Source organism: Tamandua tetradactyla, chromosome 21 (genome assembly GCF_023851605.1).
Source record: "Tamandua tetradactyla isolate mTamTet1 chromosome 21, mTamTet1.pri, whole genome shotgun sequence".
Lineage (NCBI taxonomy): Eukaryota > Metazoa > Chordata > Mammalia > Pilosa > Myrmecophagidae > Tamandua > Tamandua tetradactyla.
The window spans coordinates 22182541-22202601 of record NC_135347.1 but is presented as its reverse complement, the minus strand read 5'-3'; the positions used below and the strand labels follow the sequence as shown (position 1 = coordinate 22202601).

The window sequence follows — 20061 nt, the reverse complement described above, 5'->3', positions numbered from 1 at the left end:
ATTTCTTATGTTTGGTATACACATGAGCTATAATGTTATTTTTTTCTTTATTACAGAAGTAGGTCAACAGAATAAACATGCATAAAATACAATATGAGGTTAATTTGTGACATAAATTCACCTCTCTTTTCACCTTACATATTCAGTTTAATTACATGCACTGACCATATTTACTTCTTAAAAGCCAAATGCTCATAAGACCTAGTGATATGTGAGTAGCAAAAACTGTAATCAAAATATGTTCTAAATGCAATACATTAACATTTAAATGATTCTTGGTACAGGCATCAGATTTTTAATGTGTAATTTCACAGTCATTAGCAATGTATAAAGCAAAAAATTTAGTTTCTTGATAAAATAAGAGGCCCTTTTAAGAGAGGACAGTTTTGGTATTGTTGTCTTAAACTGAATTTAACTTTATCAAATTCCAGTACACATCTATAATGGTGTGACCATTTCTCATGCAAGTATATTTAACAATGCTAGGGCCAACAGTCTAAATGATGCTAAGGAGATGTAGCCAGGGTACTTACCTTGGTTAGGTGAATAACTCCCTTAGAAGTAACCGAACAACCCATGAAGCCAACATACTGCAGTTCAGGACAGTGCTCAGCAAATGCTTTCACTGATTGATCTGTCACCTAGGGAAGAGACATGAAGATATTCAGGGCGACATTTAAGTGAACCCAAGAATTTGGCTCCCACAAATTTCCCCCTCCCCACCTTCCATCATTAATATTTCCCTCTCCATTGAATCATTTTAATCAGCATTCAAACATGCTACACTATCTTCTATGTTAAAATCTCCCCTTGACCTCACATCTCCTTCTATTTACCACTCTGTGCTTTTGTACTTCTTCATGGAAAACACCTCAGATCTCTCTCTCTCCCCAAACATAAGCATATACATATGCATACACATACACATAAATTTTATTTAAATATAACTCATACACCATAAAATCTACCTTTTAAGTGTGGGCCACAGTGGCTCAGCAGGCAGAGTTCTCATCTGCCATGCTGGAGACCCGTGTTTGATTCCCAGTGCCTGCCCAGGCAAAAAAAAAAAAAAAAAAAAAAAAAAAAATCTACCCTTTAAAAATGTACAGTTCAGTGGCTTTTAGTGTATTTATAGAGTAGTATAATGATCACGAATATCTAATTTCAGAACATTTTTTATGCCCCCAAAAGAAAGCCCATCTGCATTAGCAGTCACTCCCCATTCCCTATTTCCCCAACCCCTAGCAACCCACTAATCTACTTTTTGTCTCTATGGAATTGCCTATTCTGGACATTTAATATAAATGGAATCATCCTGTATCTAGCCTTTGTGTCTGACTTATTTCACCTAGCTTAATGTTTTCAGGGTTTGTCCATGTTGTGTAGCACGTATCAATATTTCATTTCTTTTTACTGCTGAATAATATTCCACTATATGGATTATGGATAGCCCATATTTTCCACTCTCTCTTGGTCTAATTCTAATAAGGCTCCTATCCCTATCATTCAACTGTCACTATGCCACCAAATTAAATGGTCAATTTTGATTCTCTCATATTAGCCTCTCAGCAGCTTCTGCCATAGCTGATGATCCTACTGGAAAGAGTTTATTCACTTGTATCTGACGCACCACACTCTCCTGGTCTTCCTCCTTCTTACTGGTGGCTCTTCTCAATCACTTTGCTGTTTCCACCTCAACTCAGTCCTCAGCCCTTTTCTCTATTCTATCTTTATTCCCTAGTCTAACTTTATGGATTAAATACTAGCTATATGATAATGCCTCTCAGGTTCATATTTCCATGCACTCTACTTCAAATTTGTATATCCAACTGCCTACTCACTCCCCTTGGACGTCTATAGGCATCTCAATTTATGTCCAAAGGATAAATCTTTGTATTCCAAAACAAGCTTGTTCCTTGCCAGATTCCCCAATTAGATCTGTGGAATCACCACTTATTCAATTTTAAAAACCAGTACCCTTTTCACTCAAAATATCATACAGTCCACCAAGAAATACTATCATTTTTTCCCCCAATTATATCCTACATCTGGCTACTTCTCACCTCTTCCACCACGACCACTTTAGTCCATTGTCAGTATCATTTCCAATGTGAACTATGGAAGTAGTCTTCCAACCACAGCCCTTGCTTCCACTCTTGTTCCTCTATTGTTTATTCTTCATATAGCTGCCACTGGATCTAACAAATGTCACACTCTTGCTCAAAACTCTCTAATGGCTTCTCATCACACTAACAACCTTATGATGGCACATAAGGATCTAAATTATTTGACCCTATCTGGCCTCAACTTCTTTTATTTCCCCCCTCTATCTCTCTCACTTACTTTAGCCAAGATGGCCTCAAACTATCCTCAATAATGCCAAGTTTGTTTCTGTCTCAAGGTCTTTATATTTATTCTTCCTTCTGCCCCAATGGGTCCCAAGGCTTACTCTTTCACTTCATTCATGTCTTTGGTTCAATATCATCTCCTGAGACTCTCCCTGATCACCTAAAATAACACCAAATAACTGCCCCATTCACACTCTGTCCCTTATCCTCCTTTGACTTTTTTCAAAACACTTATTACTACCTGATATTACATTATATAAATATTTGCTTATTACTCTCTGACTTCTCTCACCAGAATATAGACTCCACAAAGGCATGTACTCATCATTTCCTCCTTCATTAGGATGACCCACCATTCTGATTTGCTTGAAACTGTCTCTGTTTTAGCACTGAAAGTCCCATATACTGAAAAAAAAATCATTCTCAGGCAAACTGAGAAGACTGATCATTTTACCCTCCACCCAGTCTCACTCCCATGCCATCAGCCCTGATTCTTAATCGGAAGTAAATCAATATTTGTTAAATAAATGAATGAATAATGTTCCTTCTTTCTCTCTCCTCCTACTCCATCATATATTTTTCTTCCTTACATGTATTTTTAGACCAAAAATATATTTATATTATTTTAATATACTGATGAAAAAAATAGACATTATACTAGTGTCTACACTTTCTCTGATATAGTCGGTATGTTATAAAGTATTTTTATTTTGTTTTTTTTTAATAGGGGGTGAGGCCACTTTTACACCTATGGCTCTTAACTTTGATATGTATTAGAATCCCCTCAGGAATTATTAAAAACACAGATGACTAGGCCCCATGACAGCCAAAGGGTGGAAAGGATAAGGATCTATATTTTAGCAAGCTCTTCAACTGATCCTTAGGCTTAAAAGTTTCAGAGCTCCTAGGCTGCAAAAAAGTCACATCAACAGCATTTGGCATTTCTAATTGGCCTTGTTTTAAATGAAGAGCAGAATGAAATTCCTTTTTTGTCTCTCCCCACCACCCAAAAAACTTCCATGTATGAAATTATATTCTTGGAACTGTGCTTAAATGTCCTTCACGGTTTCACAAAGTTGTAGCTTATAAAAGAACATTCAAATATCCTCTCGCATATGCTAAATTTTAGATTGATTTTCCTCACTGTCAAGATGAAATCAACAAGTTAAACACCCTTGTTAGTTTTTCAAACAGCAGCCACTTACATCGCTTTGCATTAACTTTAATATGGGTGACTCTTATTTTGTATCTTCCTTATCTATTCTGAACAGATATTGAAAAATAAAGGTATGTGGGTAGCATTAATTCTAAAACAATCACAAAGGACATTTTCCTAAAATAATGAAACCAAGAGCATCCATGGTACATCTGATAAAAGATTAATTCTGCCCTCAAAAGTAAAGTATGCTTTGGCATATTAAGACAAGGGTGCCATTGATAAATTAAAAATGGGCTTTCCTGACACATAGCTTTCTAAAGACATTATGTTAACAAAGAATATTTAAGACACTGAAGTCACCTGAAACCTCGATGAAAACCAATCTGTATTTAAAAGAGGGGAGTGGGGATGATAAATAGGTTAAATACATGGTCAGTTGGTTAAACACTGCCCAATCTCACTCAAGGCCTTCCCTATAGCCACCTTCCAGAAAGGAACAGGAACTCAGATAAAGATTAAGGAAACAGAAAAGCTGAGGTCCAAGTGGTTAAACCTCCAGGGATGAGAAACAGGGTATTAAAAATACTCTTGGACTGGCAGGGGTGGGTGGGGGTAGGCAGGGGTGGTGGAGGTGGTGGGGGGTGGGGTGGGAATCTTTCTCTTTCAGCACGAGCAATCAGAAAGATAAAAGAGCTTGAAGCCTCCAGCTTCAAGAACCCTAGATGGCCAAGCAAAACTTAAGTCTCTAGGGGATGGAAATAAATACTCTTACGCTTGATCTGTTTTAGCAGATTAATAAAGGGTCTTGAAGATTTGAGCGAGGTCCACTCCACTCCTTAGAACAGCAGATCAGTTAGGGGTTTCTCACAGGTGTGGCAGGAACACAGTGTAACCTGCAGGAGTTAGGCACTGGTCAGTGTCAGCTTCTCCTGATCTTGGAATCTGCTTGCCTAGAATCAAATGGTTGGGCCATATACCAGCTGTGTGACTTTAAACAAGTCATTTCACTTCCCTATATTTTAGATCCTTCTATAATACAGTGAAAATAACAGTACCTACTTCACAGAGCAAAATGTATGGGCAAAATTAGATAATGCATGTAAAATGTTTTATATTAAGCAGTGCTTGACACATGTAATTGCTCAATAAATTTTAGACATTTTTATCATAATCATCCTAGGTTCCCTTTCTACTGCATTCTGACTCTTAGACAAGAGTAGAGGGTTGAGGTGTAAGAGAATAATACAGAGACAGCATAATTAAAGCATGTTAATTTACTGTTTTGAATACTGCAAGAGATCCTGGTCATAATTTGAGGGCTCTAGGTTATGGGCTAAACTATGAGATGGGAGTGAGGGAGACATAGGTGGACATATTGGACAGTTAGGGTAAAATAATCCAATTTTTTTAAGGTTCTCATCCTGGCTGCACACTGCAATTATCTAAAGAGCCTTCTGATTTAATTGGTCTGGGTGGAGCTGTGCATTTATTTTATTTTAAAAGCTCCCCAGGAGATTCCATTGTGTAGCCTGGAGTATGAGAAAGTTCTATGGCCTTGCATTCAAAGTTTGGTCCTTAGACCTGCACCGTGGCATCAATTAAGAGCTTCTTAAAAATGCAAACTCTCAGGCCCCACCACAGATTTACTTAATCCTAATCTGCATTTTAACGTGATCTCCCAGGTGATTCTTATGCACATTAAACTTTGAGAAGTACTGCTCAAGGGATGAAGTATCCTGGGATGAGACGGAGCAAAAACTGAATAGCTAGCTATGTCATATCCCAAGCACTGCAGAGAATTTTCTTAATAACTTTCTTGAGATATAAAATTCACCCATCCTAAGGGTATAGTTTGTTGAGGTTTAAAAACAATCCACTTTTAGACCATTTCCATCACACCACCCCTAGAATTCCCTTTATGCTCATATTGAGTCAGTTCAATATCCCACTATCAGCTCCAAGCAAATCTTTCTACGTCTATGGCTTTGCCTTTCCTAGAAATTTCATACTAGTGGAACTATATAATATGTAGGCTTTTATGTCTCACCTCTTTAGCATAGCATTTTTGAAGTACATCCACGTTGTTAAAGTTCATTCATTTTATTGCTGAGCAGAATTCTGTTGTATAGATATGCCAGATGGTGTTTATCTATTCACCAGTTGATGAACATTTGAACTGTTTCCAGTTTGGGGTTTTTACGCACAATGCTACTGTGATCATTCATATGCAACTCTGTATGCATTTTCATTTCTCTTGGGTAGATACCTAAGTTGTACTTAAGTGTATGTTTAATTTTTTTTTTATTAATTAAAGAAAAAAAAAAGAAATTAACCCAACATTTAGAAATCATTCCATTCTACATATGCAATCAGTATGTGATGCATCTGTGTGATGATGTTAAGAATTACTGATTGTATATGTTTAATTTTTTAATCATTTTTAAAATGAGGTTGTCTTATTGAGTTGTAAGAGTTGTTTTAATATTGTGGATACAGGCCCTTTTTCAGATATATGTTTCACAAATATTTTCTCCCAGTTTGTGCCTTGTCTTTTCATTTTTTTAATGGTATTTTTAGCTCTAACATTCGGGTCCATGATACTGTTAAAGGTAATTTTCATATATGATGTGAGGTCAGGTTAAAGATTCATTTTTCCCACATGGATAGCTAATTGTCCCACCACACCACCACTTATTAAAAACATTACATACTACAGAGGAATTTTTAACTTTTGGCTCCGAATGCCCTGACTTGAAGGATATACATGCTCTAGACTGTAGGAAAACCAGACAATAGATGAGAATTAGTAGGTGAACTAAATTTGCCTCAGGATTTGGAAAGAAGCAATGAAAATTAGGGAAAACAGATCAGCTCGCAAAGTAGATGTTGGTCTATTAATTAAGGCTATGATGAAGAAAAAGGGAAAAATCACCCTCAGCTTCAACATTATGACTTATTTACATGGCAGAGGTAGAGAAAGACTATCTCCTTTAAGTGGCACTTTAAAAGCCAAACTACACAATCATATCTGCATATAAAGGAAGGAAGTGTATTTAGTCTTACACCAGTTGGTGGAAAGGAATGACTGTTGTGCTTTCAGAGTTGAGAGGATCGTGAAAAGCTTGAGTAATATAAACTCGCATAAAGATTCAGTTCGGGAATCTTAAGAGGCCCTCTCTAGCTGCCAAACCTGAAATAAATGAAAACCAGGAACACAGGAGACAAAGGGGAAATAGAGGAAGATGTTGGTTCTTATAAGCTTTAAGAGCTGCACTCAATCAGAAATATTTTGAGGGTGGTTCCTTGTGCAGAAAATGTGAAGACAAAAGAGAAAACACTTGAGGAGACAGAAATGATAGGCCTGAGAAATTCTAAAATAGAGGGTAAATATGGCTAAGAAACTTTGATGAGAAGAAAGACAAAAAGAAGAGCAAAAGATGGATAGTTCGAGTCACTAGTTTTGCTTGAAGAGTTACTTTTTACAAATCTGTTTCTAGATTGTGGATTCTCAGTTTCTAAAACTGGAGATTGGGCCTCTGGACACAGTTTACACTCAGAGTACTAGTAGCCAAAGAATTGAAGAGATAATAGATCATCAAAACAGCCACATTTAGTAAGGATTTACTGTGTGCCAAGCTAAATCCTCTTTATGCATCATCTGGGATCCTCATAACGGTCCTAAGAGGCATTGTTATCCCAATTTAATAGTTGATTAAAATAAGCCTATTAGAGGCTGACTTGCCAAAAATCAAACCACTAGCGGGTGGCAATAAACCTTGGAATTTTGACCTTTAAAGCTCATGCTCTTGGGCGGGCCACAGTGGCTCAGCAGGCAAGAACGCTTGCCTGGAATGCCAGAGGACCCGGGTTCGATGCCCGGTGCCTGCCCATGTATAAAATAAATAATAAAAAAAAAACAAACAAAAAACTCATGATCTTCACATGATACAAATTTAAGTTTTGATTCATTACAGGGTCCTAATCTCCCTCAATCTCAAAAGCAAATTCACCTCCAAAGAAAGAGACTGGCAAGGATCAAGGCACAACAGGCCTAAATTCTAGGGAAATTTTTAAGAGGAGTGCTAAACTTTGATTACTTTTTTGTTTCCTGCAGACAGAATGAGTATGCTGTGATCCTCTTGTATATCCTGAGAACCACCTCCTTCCTACTCCCACCCCCACAAAAAGGAGCTCACAGGAAAGGTTTGGGGTAATTTAACTTAGAGATACGGAAGAACCCGGATTAAAAGCAGCGAATCACAAAACCACAGAAGCAGTAACCAGAAATCAAAAAAAGCACTTTTATCTAGAAAGGATTTAAATTGAAGAAAAAAATAATAAGCTGAGAGAAGCTTTTATATAAACTTTAGGATTCTAAATAAAGAGAACTTATTTTAAGTTTTCTTGGAACATGGGAGAAGAGATCTATATCAGAATAAGATTGATTCAATAAAATGGTTTGTTTTATTTTTATCTGTGTTGAAAGATAAACTTGTTAATAGGTAGTTGCAAGTATACTGGGAAGGAAACAAATTTATAGTACTAATTTTAAAAAGATGGGGCAATCTGTGGACATTTTTTATATTGATGGCACTACAGAGTTGTTCTGTACAATCCTAGATGAGTGTGCTGAACAATATAGTGTTATTTCTTACATTATTTCCTAAACGTGGGGTCTGTCCTTCAGAAACTGTAAAAAAAGTTTAGTAAGACTTCACCCCAAACCTATTATTATTTCAAGGCCCAGAAATATAGACTTTTAATAAGTTCTCTTAAGGATTTTTACAGCATGAATCCAACAACAGTTCCATGACTAACAAACATGGCTAAATGGACCCTCCAAATACTAGCAATGAGGATATCTTTCGGTATACATTGGGATTACTTCCTGGCCATTGCTATCGCCCTCAACATGGTCGAGGTTACAGTATCTTTCACTTGGAAGTCTTCAATAACCTACATGCTACCACTCTTGATCCCACCAATCTATTCTCCACTCTTTAGCCAGTGACCTTTAAAAAGCACAAATCAAATCATGTCAGTCTCTGCTATTCAAAATCCTCCACTCACTCTCAGAATAATCCAAATTTCTTCTATACTTTACAAGGCCCTGTTATAATCTGACTACTCCCTACTTCTTTCAACTCATCTCTTCCATCCTTCCCTCTCTTTGCTCCCTATGTGATGGTATCTCCTTCTATCTCATTCACTATTCTATCTCCAGAACTTGGTACAATCCTGGCACACACTAGGAACTACATAAAAATGAATGCATGAATGAATGAAAGAAATACTATTTTGATACAAGTCAATGGCTTGTTATTTCAAAACTGAAAGAAAAAAACACAAAAACAAGAGACACCTTTATAATGCCAAAAGAAATTGAACTACTGATCTTATTGGCTCCAAGTGATACAAAGGAAAAGAGGATAACAACGAGATCAATTTCTTCACAAAGCTGAGAGCAGGATTTTCCAGGAAAGTGACAGCAGTATTTTAACTCTTTACTGATAAATGTGGAAAGCTAATGTGGGGGAGATAGTGCAGTTTGAAGCTATTATATACCCCAGAAAAGCCATGTCCTCCAATTCTTATTCAATATTACTGGGTGGTTTATCTTTTTTGATTATTTCCATGGAGATGTGACCTACCCAACTGTAGGTGGGACCTTCTGATTAGATGGTTTCCCATGGAGATATGTGTCCATCCGTTCAAGGTAGGGTCGTTTACTGGAGCCCTTTTAGAGGGAACCATTTTGGAAAAAGCTTAAGAGCTCATAGTGCCTATGGAGCCCACCCAGCCAGGGATCTTTGGAGATACAGAAGAATGCCCCCAGGGAAGCTTATGAAATGGAAAGAGGAAGCTAGCAGACAATGCCATAGCCATGTGCCTTTCCAGCTAAGAGAGGTGTTCTGGACCCGGTGGCCTTTTGAATCAAGGTATCTTTCCCTGGATGCCTTAGTTTGGACATTTTCATGATCTTACAACTGTAAACTTGCAAGTCCATAAATTCTCCCTTTAAAAAATCCATTTCATTTTTGGTATACTGCATTCTGGCAGCTTTTACAAACTAAAACAGATTTGGGGTTTTGGGGAACTTTTCCAGAAGTATTCTGACCTTTGATTATTTGTTTCATTGCTTGCAGCCAAAGCAGTAAGTAGGCCTGCAAGGTGCCCTTCAGAACACAAAATAAGGCCAGCTTAAAGTGAACTACTTAGGCTATGTTCTGTACTAATTCCAGTTCAGCTAGATTCACCAGATTAGAAGAGTCAAATGGATTTTGTGTAGGAGCCAGGCAGAATAAAGAGAGTCTGGTTTTCTGAGTATGCCCTCTTCCATGTAGCAAATAGTAACCAAGGAGAGAAAAGTAGTAACCAAGGAGTGGATATTTAGGTGAGTTATTGGTTTAGGAAAGGTATTAAAAAATCCCTTTAATTCAACAAATATTTGGATATCTACTACATGCATACTTCATATTAAGAGTTGATGGCAGCATGAAGATATACAGTTACTGTGTCCAGAGCAGAGGCTCCAGGTTGAGATGCAAACAGCTGTAGCTTTTGTAATTACCAGGGAAATCCTTGGGAATATTTCAGTCTGTGCATTGCAACCCAGTTCAGTTCGATTTCCCAAGACCTTCTGACTAGATCTAAAACCAAGGCTGAAGATATAAGCAGATTACGGAGGACTGAAAGCCAGGAAGAATAGTTGTGACTTATATGAAGGAAATTTTTGTTACTACAGAAAATGTAGGGCATGAAGGACTACAAAAGTCTCTCTGTGTTCCAACATACTGCTGATTCATTCATTAAAAAAAATTTTTTTTTCATTTTTGGAAATGTTTTTTTAATTGTGAAATGTAACATATATACAAAAAAGTAATATATTTCAAATTACATTTTAACAATAGTTTTAGAAAAGATTTCAAGATTTATTATTGGGTTACAATTCCACAATTTCAGGTTTTTCCTTCTAGCTGCTCCAACACATTTGCAACTAAAAGAAATATTAATATAATGATTTAGTATTCATATACATTTGTTAAATCCTATCTCCTCTGATATAACTCCTCCTTCTCCTTTGATCCTTCTCCCAATCTTTAGAGCTATTTGGGCTATGCCCATTATAAATTTTTCTTGTTGAAAAGTTGTATCAACAATATAGGATAGGGGGATGGAATTAGTTGATATTCTAGGAGAGGCTGGCCCCTCTGGCTTTCAGGACTTATCTGGCCTAGGAATCATCTGGAGGGTACAGGTTTCAGGAATGTAAAATTAATACATGAAACTTTAGTAGAATCACAGACAGAGCCCTATCATTAAAAATTCTAAGGAATGGTAATGATGGGAAAGTTATGTTGCAAAGTCCAGTAGGTACACAAAGGAATGGCTGAAGGGGAATTCTGGTCTCAGAGAAGTTGGCCAGGTGACTTTAGCCACAGCAGGGCCCATGTTCCCCAAAGGAGAGCGGTCTACCACTCCAAGGGACATCTCGGTTATGCACAACAACATTCATAGCAAAGTTAATCACCTATATCTGACAATGTCAAGAACTGCGATGATAAAAATCTGAAATGGAAGAAATTTTATTTTATCTCCCAGAAAATATTCATTTTACTTATAGAAATTTTAAAAATGAACACAATAGGGCGGGCAATGGTGGCACAGTGGCGGAGTTCTCGCCTGCCATGCTGGAGACCCAGGTTTGATTACTCATGCCTGCCCCTGCCAAAAAAAAAAGAAAAAAGAACACAATAACTTTTTCACATTTGTTTACCCAACTCTTCAAAATCTATATAAATATTATTCTGTTAATTTTCACTTATCTTTGCTTTTCTGTATTGTATCTTTCACATGGTACAGAATGTACACTTCTATATAATGCACTAGGAAGCCTTCTCACTTGAAACAGTAAGACAAGAACACCAAATTTGGCACTTATCACATATATGCAAGGAGCTAAATATGGGGACAAAACAGTTGGTATAGATTAGGCTCACAAATCTGTAAGATCTTCACCACTGTGCTCTTCATTTAATAAAAATTTGATATTTTTAGTAAATATATTTTAAAGAAATCCAAAAGCAGATCATTCATATAGAAATGGTTTTCTTTTAAAATAATGGCCAGGCAATAAAAATTTACTGAGCACCCATTCTGGTCGAAGCACTGTCTGCATACAGTGATTAAGACAGACAGATTGTCCTCATGGAACTGACAAGTAAGTAGAAGAGCATATGCTAAACAAATATTTATTACAATTGTGATAGCTACAAGCTTTCATATTAATGTCATTTACAGTAGTGAATAGGTTATTACTTTCTCTACAACCATAAATATGTAGTTTAAACAGAAAGGAGCCAAAAACACGACTAAACATTATGTTGACTTATCACAAAGTAAGATTTTTCTCAAACATTTTAAGCTGTCTTAATTATATGCCTGATATTTCAGGAGAGCTTTAATGAATATTGCTTTTATATATCATGAGAAAAACAAGGATTACTTAAGAACTTGCATTTATTAATATAACTTTGACTGTAAATCAGCATTATACAGTTATCTCAACAAGCAAATGTGAAAACATATGAAAAAAGTTTAATATTTTTAGCTTTTCATTATGAAAAACTTCAAACATATACAAAAATAGATGGAAAAGAAATATAAACCTCATTCACCAAATGCCTAGCTTCAACAATAATTAATTCACGGCCAATCTTGTTTCATCATATCCCCTCCCACTTCCAAACGTTGTATCATTTCTCCGCAAATATTTCAGTAGATCTCTAAAAGATAAGTCCCCTAAAAATCAAGACCATAATACTATTATCATATCTAAAAAAGTAATCCAGTGAAAACATTCATGTGAAACTTAATGAGAAATGAACTATACATAGTTTTATGGAGATAACAACCTAGACAAGTGATTTAAAGTTCTCATCAAAAATTTAACACAATTTTACCAAAAAAAAAAAAAAATGACCCTTTGTCAACAAGGGCATTGAAATTCATAACCAATCATTTTCTAAAAGTCTAATATTCCATTAGTGTTCAGTGAGAATCTGATCATTTAAATGCTTATCTGATCTTCCCTGATTTTTGCTCATTTCTATCTTGCTTATGGGGAGTCTGGGTTTGGAAAAGTCAGGTATGATTATAAGTTATGTATTAAAATACTGTAAAAGGGAAAGATATTGGTCTAGAACTAATGGCATAAATATCTGCCCCTATTAAAAATATCTATGATAATTTAGGTATGACTTAACCACTTTCCTTCAATCTGCTGACCTAGTTTCTCTAAAACTGCTTTACTTTATTGAAATTCAATATGTGGACATTCTAAATGAAACATAAGAATTAATCTATTCTGCATGTGCTCATTCTTTAATTCTTGAGGGAGGCAATATAAAAATATATTGTTATAACCACAGGTATATATCATAATATTTACAAAGTACTTTCTAGAACATACACACTTTTTTTTTCAAATTTTTACCTTTTTTATTGTATAGTATAACATACATACAAAACAAAGAAATAAGAAAGCAATAGTTTTCAAAGCACTCTTCAACAAGTAGTTACAGGACAGATCCCAGAGTTTGTCATGTGCTACCATCTGATCCTCTCAGATTTTTCCTTCTAGCTGCTCCAGAATATAGGAGGCTAGAAGGCTTAAATACTTTTTTTATCATCACAAATCAACTTTTTTCCTTCTTTTTTTATGAAAAATAACAGACATACAAGAAAGCTATAAATTTCAAAGCACAGCACCACAATTAGTTGTAGAACATATTTCAGAGTTTGACATGGGTTACAATTCCACAACTTTAGGTTTTTACTTCTAGATGCTCTAAAATTCTAGACACTAAAAGAGATATCAATTTAATGATTCAGCATTCATGTTAATTTGTTAAATTCTATCTTCTGTGTATAACTTCACCATCAATTTTGATCTTTCCATCCATCTCTTAAGGGGTGTTTGGGATATGGCCATTCTATATTTTTGATATTGGAAGGGTATGTTACTAACATGGGATGGGGAGATGGAACTATCTAATGTTCTGGAGAGGCTGGACTAAGTTTATCTGGACCAGGGACCCATCTGGAGATTGCAGGTTTCTAGAAAGTTATTCTAGTGCATGGAACCCTTGTGGAATCTTACATATTGCCCTAGGTTAGGACACACGCACTTTTGTATATTAGCTCATTGAGTTTCATGGGACAGGTGAAAATCCCACTTAACAAATGAAGAAACAAATTCAGACAAGTTAAAATGATCTGCCCATGGTCATAAATGAGCCCAGTGTGCTTTACATTGCAATATACTGTCTCAATAGCTTACTTAAAATACAAACACTCTATCTCAGCACTAAATTTGAGATCAATTAAGTAATAAGTAAAGAGTTTTGATAATATAGTAGTAGTTTCATAAACATGCAATTAATTCTTTGATCCTGCAACAGGAAAAATGTTTTTCCTTTCTTAAAGAAAAAAATCTCTGTGCCATGCTGTCAATCTTTATTTCATTTCTAAATAAAGCCCTTAAATTAACAGATATGGGTAGTCTAAGGATTCATTTTGAAGAATATAAAAAGGGAAATTTACAAGAATATGATTGAAGGTTAAATTAAATCCACCAGACAGATCATTACTAAAATTCGATTGTATGGATATAACGGGTTATATAGAAAAATAAGAGAAAATGGTAGTCTACAAAACTTGAATTCTTAATCATCTAAATTTGAATGAAGAAAAATAATGAAATGAACTTAAGTTCCAGAAAACTAACAAACAAAAAACAACGAAAGAGCTCTCAGCAGCAGAAAAGCTAGTCAGTATTTCAAAAAGCATACCAAAATTTACAAATGAAGGGAAAAGCCAGATATGATGAAGATAATTTATTTAGACTTCCCAAACTGTTCATGGTTCTTGTATTACCTACAGAATTTTGCATTCTCTGCTTTCCTTCCTCAACTTCTGCCTGAATACCATTTCTTCTCTCTCTTTTTTCTGTTCCCTCTCCTTTCCTGCTTTTCTATATATCACCTCACCTCCTTTATCTGGTTCTTCCTTTTTCTCATCTTTCTTCTAAATCCTTTTGACTCCAGCATACCCTTCTTTAAAACTGGATGGTCACAATATGAAAAATTTTTAGATATAATCATTGTACTAGTTTAAAATCAGTGAAATTAAATTTTATTTCAAAAAGAAATTTAAGGTTATGTGACAAAATCATTAGAATCAGACTTCCTGGTTCACCATCTATCTCCACCTTTTACTAGCTGTGTGACCTTAAGGAAGTTATTTAGTATGTGAAACGTGAGAAAATGAGATACCAACCACTGGGGTTATTGTGAGCATTCTAAGAGAATACACAAGTGCTGAGCACATACTGTACTAAGTGCTCAATAAAGGCTAGCCAACACGCAATGTGTACACTTCTTTCCCCCACTTCCTTGTAGTAGAATTTGAACATTATTGTGCCAAGTTAAGTTTTCTTCCCATTGTCATACTTAATAAGATAAAAATCAACATCTTCTATACAACATTTTAAAATCTTTATGCCCCATTTATCTCCTCATCCCCACTGGCACCAAGCCATTAGAAATAAAATGACAACTATACATTCACATTAAACTTTTCATCAGGCTGAAATTATATATACTTATTCATTAGGCTGAAGTTATATATTTGGGACAAAGTATCATTAGGCTGAAGTTATATATTTGGGACAAAGTAAAATTCCAAGTTAAATGAGGCTTCCAGCGTATAAAACATCAACAGATTTAACTGTATATAACAGATTCAACTGTACTTTTAAACACATATAAAATTATAAATAACAAAAGGAAGTAATTTAAAAATATGTATTTTGTTAAACTATACTGATTCTATCTTTCTATTCTAACTTGAAATTATTTTATTTTAACAGCACTTGGATATAGTAGTGCATATCTAATGTTAAAGTCTTTGGAAAACACAACACAATATGTATACCCAAAATTAAGTTTTAGAATGATCTTAAATATACAAGGTCTTGGTTAATTAGTAGAATAGCAAAACTTCTATTTTGTGATTATAAGGAAGGTTTCTACTGAGGTGTTTAACTCATGTATATATGAGTAGATTTGATTTAAATGGATAATATTTCATAATAACAAAGAAACTACCCATCCCTGGGAGGTTGATGTATGATATGCAAAAAGAAAATGCTCAGAATCAAAGGCATAACCTTCAAAAACTCTCCTGTATTTGTGAAAATATTTCAAATTAGGCTTTAATATTTTAACAGGCAAAAATGCCTCATGAGATGAATACAATCTAACCAAGGTATAAAGCCCTAACAATCTGTTTTAATCATAAATGAAAGACAATAATCACTTGCTTAAAAAAAGGGGGGAGTACAAACACCCTTATGTATGAATATAGAACATTTCTTACATATTCATGTTAACACTCTTTAAACAAGAAAACCTATCATCAAAAAACAAAGCCTAAAATTAGGTTATACATTTTTCATCATGTCAGGCAAAATACATTCACAGCTCACTAAATGTTCTTTCTTACATGTCAAACAGTTTATAAAATTCAACCTCCTTTAAATAAGGTTCTAACAATAATTGGAAGTAAGATGGAGAGTGTGTCATCTACCCTAACCCAGTTCACTTGGCACACAACACTTAACCCTCCACAAAGGAAGCTATGTTAAGCAACATGAATAAAAAGAAGGCATTTTGTCAGTTTGAGCAGGGAGAAAAATATATAGTCACATATTTTATAAATCTGTTTCATTTTCTAAATCAGAAGCTCAGAAAAGGCAAAGCTCATGTTGTACAACATCAAAACAGATTCATCTCTCCAGGCATAGGAATCAAAGGAGATTTATAAGAACTTAATGAGAACACTCTACACAAGTCCAGTTAACAAGATGTTAGGTGCTCAATAAACACTTATGCAATACATGAATGAATGAATGAGTAGAGGAAAGGCAGATACTAGAAAATCCTAACACTGAAGACAAAAGGACAAATGGACTGCAGAATTTCTGTTGTTAAGACAAAGTCAACATTTGGGTGCCTGTTGGCCAGACACTGTGCTAGATTTTTTCATTTATATTTTTAATGCTACAATGTATAAATCTGAAGGATGTTTACACATTTTTATCCAGGAAGAGCACTTCTAGGGACTTCTAAGCCCTTGACAAAGCAAAGAAGTAGGCAGATTCATGGATCAGGATGCTCACAGCAATACTACTTACAGTAATAAAAAAAATGTGGAGCCACTCAAGGTATGATTTTTAGGAGGATGGTTAAATGATGATGTATATTTTTGATTATTTTTTCTAAAACTATTTATTGAAGGAAAAGCAGGATATAAACCTGTCAAGAGAATAAAAATGATTCCATTAGGAAGCATATATGCAGACACAAAAACTAAGGAAGGCCTTGCAGATGCTACTGCCTACTGCTGTAGTTTTCCTACCCACAGCCAAGGTCAACCTCAATGTTCCTCGACATCACCATCAACCGTGAGCCTTTGGGCCACATCTCGTTCGAGCTATTTGAAGACAAATTTCTGAAGAAAGCAGAAAATTTTTGTGCTCTGAGCACTGAGAAAGGATTTGGTTATAAGGGTTCCTGCTTTCACAGAATTATTCCTGGGTTTATATAGTGACTTCACACACCAAAACGGCACTGGTGACAAGTTCATCTACAGGGAGAAGTTCAATGATGAGAACTTCATCCTGAAGCATATGGGTCCTGGCATCTTGTCTATGGCCAATGCTGGACCCAACACAAACCGACTCCAGTTTTTCATCTGCACCACTAAGACTGAGTGGTTGGATGGCAAGCACATGGTCTTTGGCAAGGTAAAAGAGGGCATGAATATTGTGTAAGCCACGGAGCACTTTGGATCCAGGAATGGCAAGACCAGCAAGAAGATCACAATTGCAAACTATGGACGAATCTAACAAATCTGATTCGTGTCTTGTCTTAACCCCAGACCACTCCTTCTGTAGCTCAGGAGAGTGTCCCACATCCCTTGGTCTGTCTCAGTATCCTGTCATTGTGCTCTCACTGCAGTTCTTTGGGTTCTATGTTAAGTTTATGATTATGAAATAAAAACTTAAACAACAACAAAAACTAAGGAAATAAAATGAGTATGATTTTAAATTTCTTTATGCCTATATTTTTCTGAAGTTTCACAAATATTTTTTACTCTTACAGTCGAGACAACAAAAAATAAAAAGAAAAACTGTAACAAGAATTTTTTAACTTTTTTATTTTTTAGTCTCTTAATATAACCTAAATAGTTTTCATACAAGTGTAGAATCATTTAATGAAATGTAAATTCTATTGCAAAGGGAAAAAAAAGGTTATAAATTACTTTAACATGCAAAATACTAAACACAAATTAGTATTATATTTCTACCTGGCCTTGATAGAAAAAAATGTAAATTAAAAAAAAAAAAAATCAAGAAACAGGAATAATTACATAGAATCATTCCCTAGTTTAGAACCACAAACAAACCACTGTTCCAACATATGGCTAGATTATGAAACACGACAGTTAGTAACTAGTGTAAAAAGATACATGAAGATGAAATATTTAGTAAAGAGATGCATTGCAGGGATGTGCAAAGCAACTGCTTCAGCAACGTGGTGATATGCTTGCTGCACACAGCTTCTCACCTATGTTGAGTATGAAAAGAATATAAATCAAATATTTCCCAAATATCTCAGACTCCACCTGCAAGGGTCACAGTTTTTTGTTGTTGTTGTTTGTTTTTTCACATGGGCAGGCACCGGGAATTGAACCCAGGTCCTTGGGCATGGCAGGCAAGCATTCTTACCGCTGAGCCACTGTGGCCCACCCCACATTAGTTTTTAATGACCTCATTAGAGAGCTAAAATCCCCACCAGCCTGATTGCTGGAAATAAGCCCTTTCAAACTTCCTCCATAGTCATTTCTGAGATGGCCAAATTGCTACCTCACTTCAGCCCAATATTCATCTGCTAGCTGCAGTCCTCACAAAATGTTGAGATATTCTGCCCCTCCTGCCCTGTTTCTATATGTTCATGTCTATCCAATGTCTATCCAATGTCTTCCGTCCTGAATCTGAGCCAAACTAAATCATCTAAACCACCAAAGCCTTTCTGTTGGGGCCCACCATTTCATGTCTGTCTCTCCCAAACACACACTTCAGTTTCTGGTACACCCCTCTAGCTAAAGGAATTCAAATGAATACAAAGGATCGCATGAGGAAGAGATGTCAGAATACTTGTACCTTTCCTTACTCTTATTCCGAGTCTGTCTCTCCCTCTTCCTCCTATTTTCAAAATACACATGATATATTAGAAATAAGCAATAGTGGGGGTGCAGGGGATCTCTATAAATTCAGGTGGTTAAGACCTGGATCTGGAATTACAATTTGAATCACTCATTTCACCATACACCAGCTACATACAAACTCTTTGAACCTCAAAATTCTCATAGGAAACAGGGATTAAATGAGGTAATGCATGTAAAGTAGTACAAGCTCAGTACAACTGCTTTAAAATAAATCAGTTAATTTGGCCAAAGATAGAAAAGCTTCTATGTTCATCTGAGAGAAAATCTGACTTTTCAGAATTTCACAAAGAAAATACACTAAAGCATTAAAAAAAGCATGTCTTTGTTCAATGAGGTTTTTTGGTTTAGTTTTTATAAGGGTGCTCAGTCTCTTTTTTGAAATCATGGGCACTTTGTACTTGCAAAATTCACTATGTTCAGAGGAGACAAGGTACATGGTAAAGTAAGTGCCTAACTGGGAGTCAGACTTTAATTTTAATTTTGGTCATAAATATTTACCATTAACTATGTGATACAAGACTCTCAAAAAAAATAAAGACCTATCTAGTAGAGAGCGGGAAGCAATTGCTCAGATGCCCAAAATAACATGAGATAAATGCTGAAGTAGCTGTGCAAAAATTGCTCTGGGAACATAGAAAAGAAAGCAGTTAATTTTACATATACGTGGGGGACCAAATGGTATCTGGAAATCTACCAAAAAAGAGACCTTTGCAAGATTATTCAAGATATGAGGGTGAAGTAGTGATACTGTAAGAAAAGAGAACAACAGGTACAAGAGTCAAGAGATGTGAATGTATACAATATATAGAAAGAATCAAAAAGTCTTTGGCTCTAATATAGACAGCATTGTGACCACCTTAGGCACATTATTTAGCCCTCTACACCTCAGTTTTCTTATCTATAAAATGGAGAGCAGACTATCAGACTAAGGCTTTCTAATAAATGAAATAATATCATTCTCATGAAAATACAAGGTTATTATTGTGAAGACATAACTTTAACTGTAAAGCCAGATTCTTTATAACATCAGGGTTTAAATTTTTTACAAAATTTACATTAAAAATTAATAAATCTAAACTTTTTTTTATTAATTGACGGAAAAAAAAGAAATTAACCCAACATTTAGAAATCATACCATTCTACATATGCAATCAGTAATTCTTAACATCATCACATAGATGCATGATCATCGTTTCTTAG

The 20061-nt window shown here is 35.4% G+C and overlaps 1 protein-coding gene and 1 pseudogene across 1 annotated transcript in view; one reads left to right on the top strand and one right to left on the bottom strand.

Annotated features, from left to right (window-relative positions):
* The window catches only part of FBXL17 (F-box and leucine rich repeat protein 17), a 574971-nt gene that overhangs the window by 395314 nt on the left and 159596 nt on the right, over nucleotides 1-20061 (bottom strand). Inside the window, exon 5 of the mRNA XM_077139013.1 lies at nucleotides 534-641. Coding sequence (XP_076995128.1) covers nucleotides 534-641 — 108 coding nt within the window. The remainder of the gene's footprint in view (nucleotides 1-533; nucleotides 642-20061) is intronic.
* Nucleotides 17011-17479, top strand: LOC143665524 (peptidyl-prolyl cis-trans isomerase A pseudogene; annotated as a pseudogene).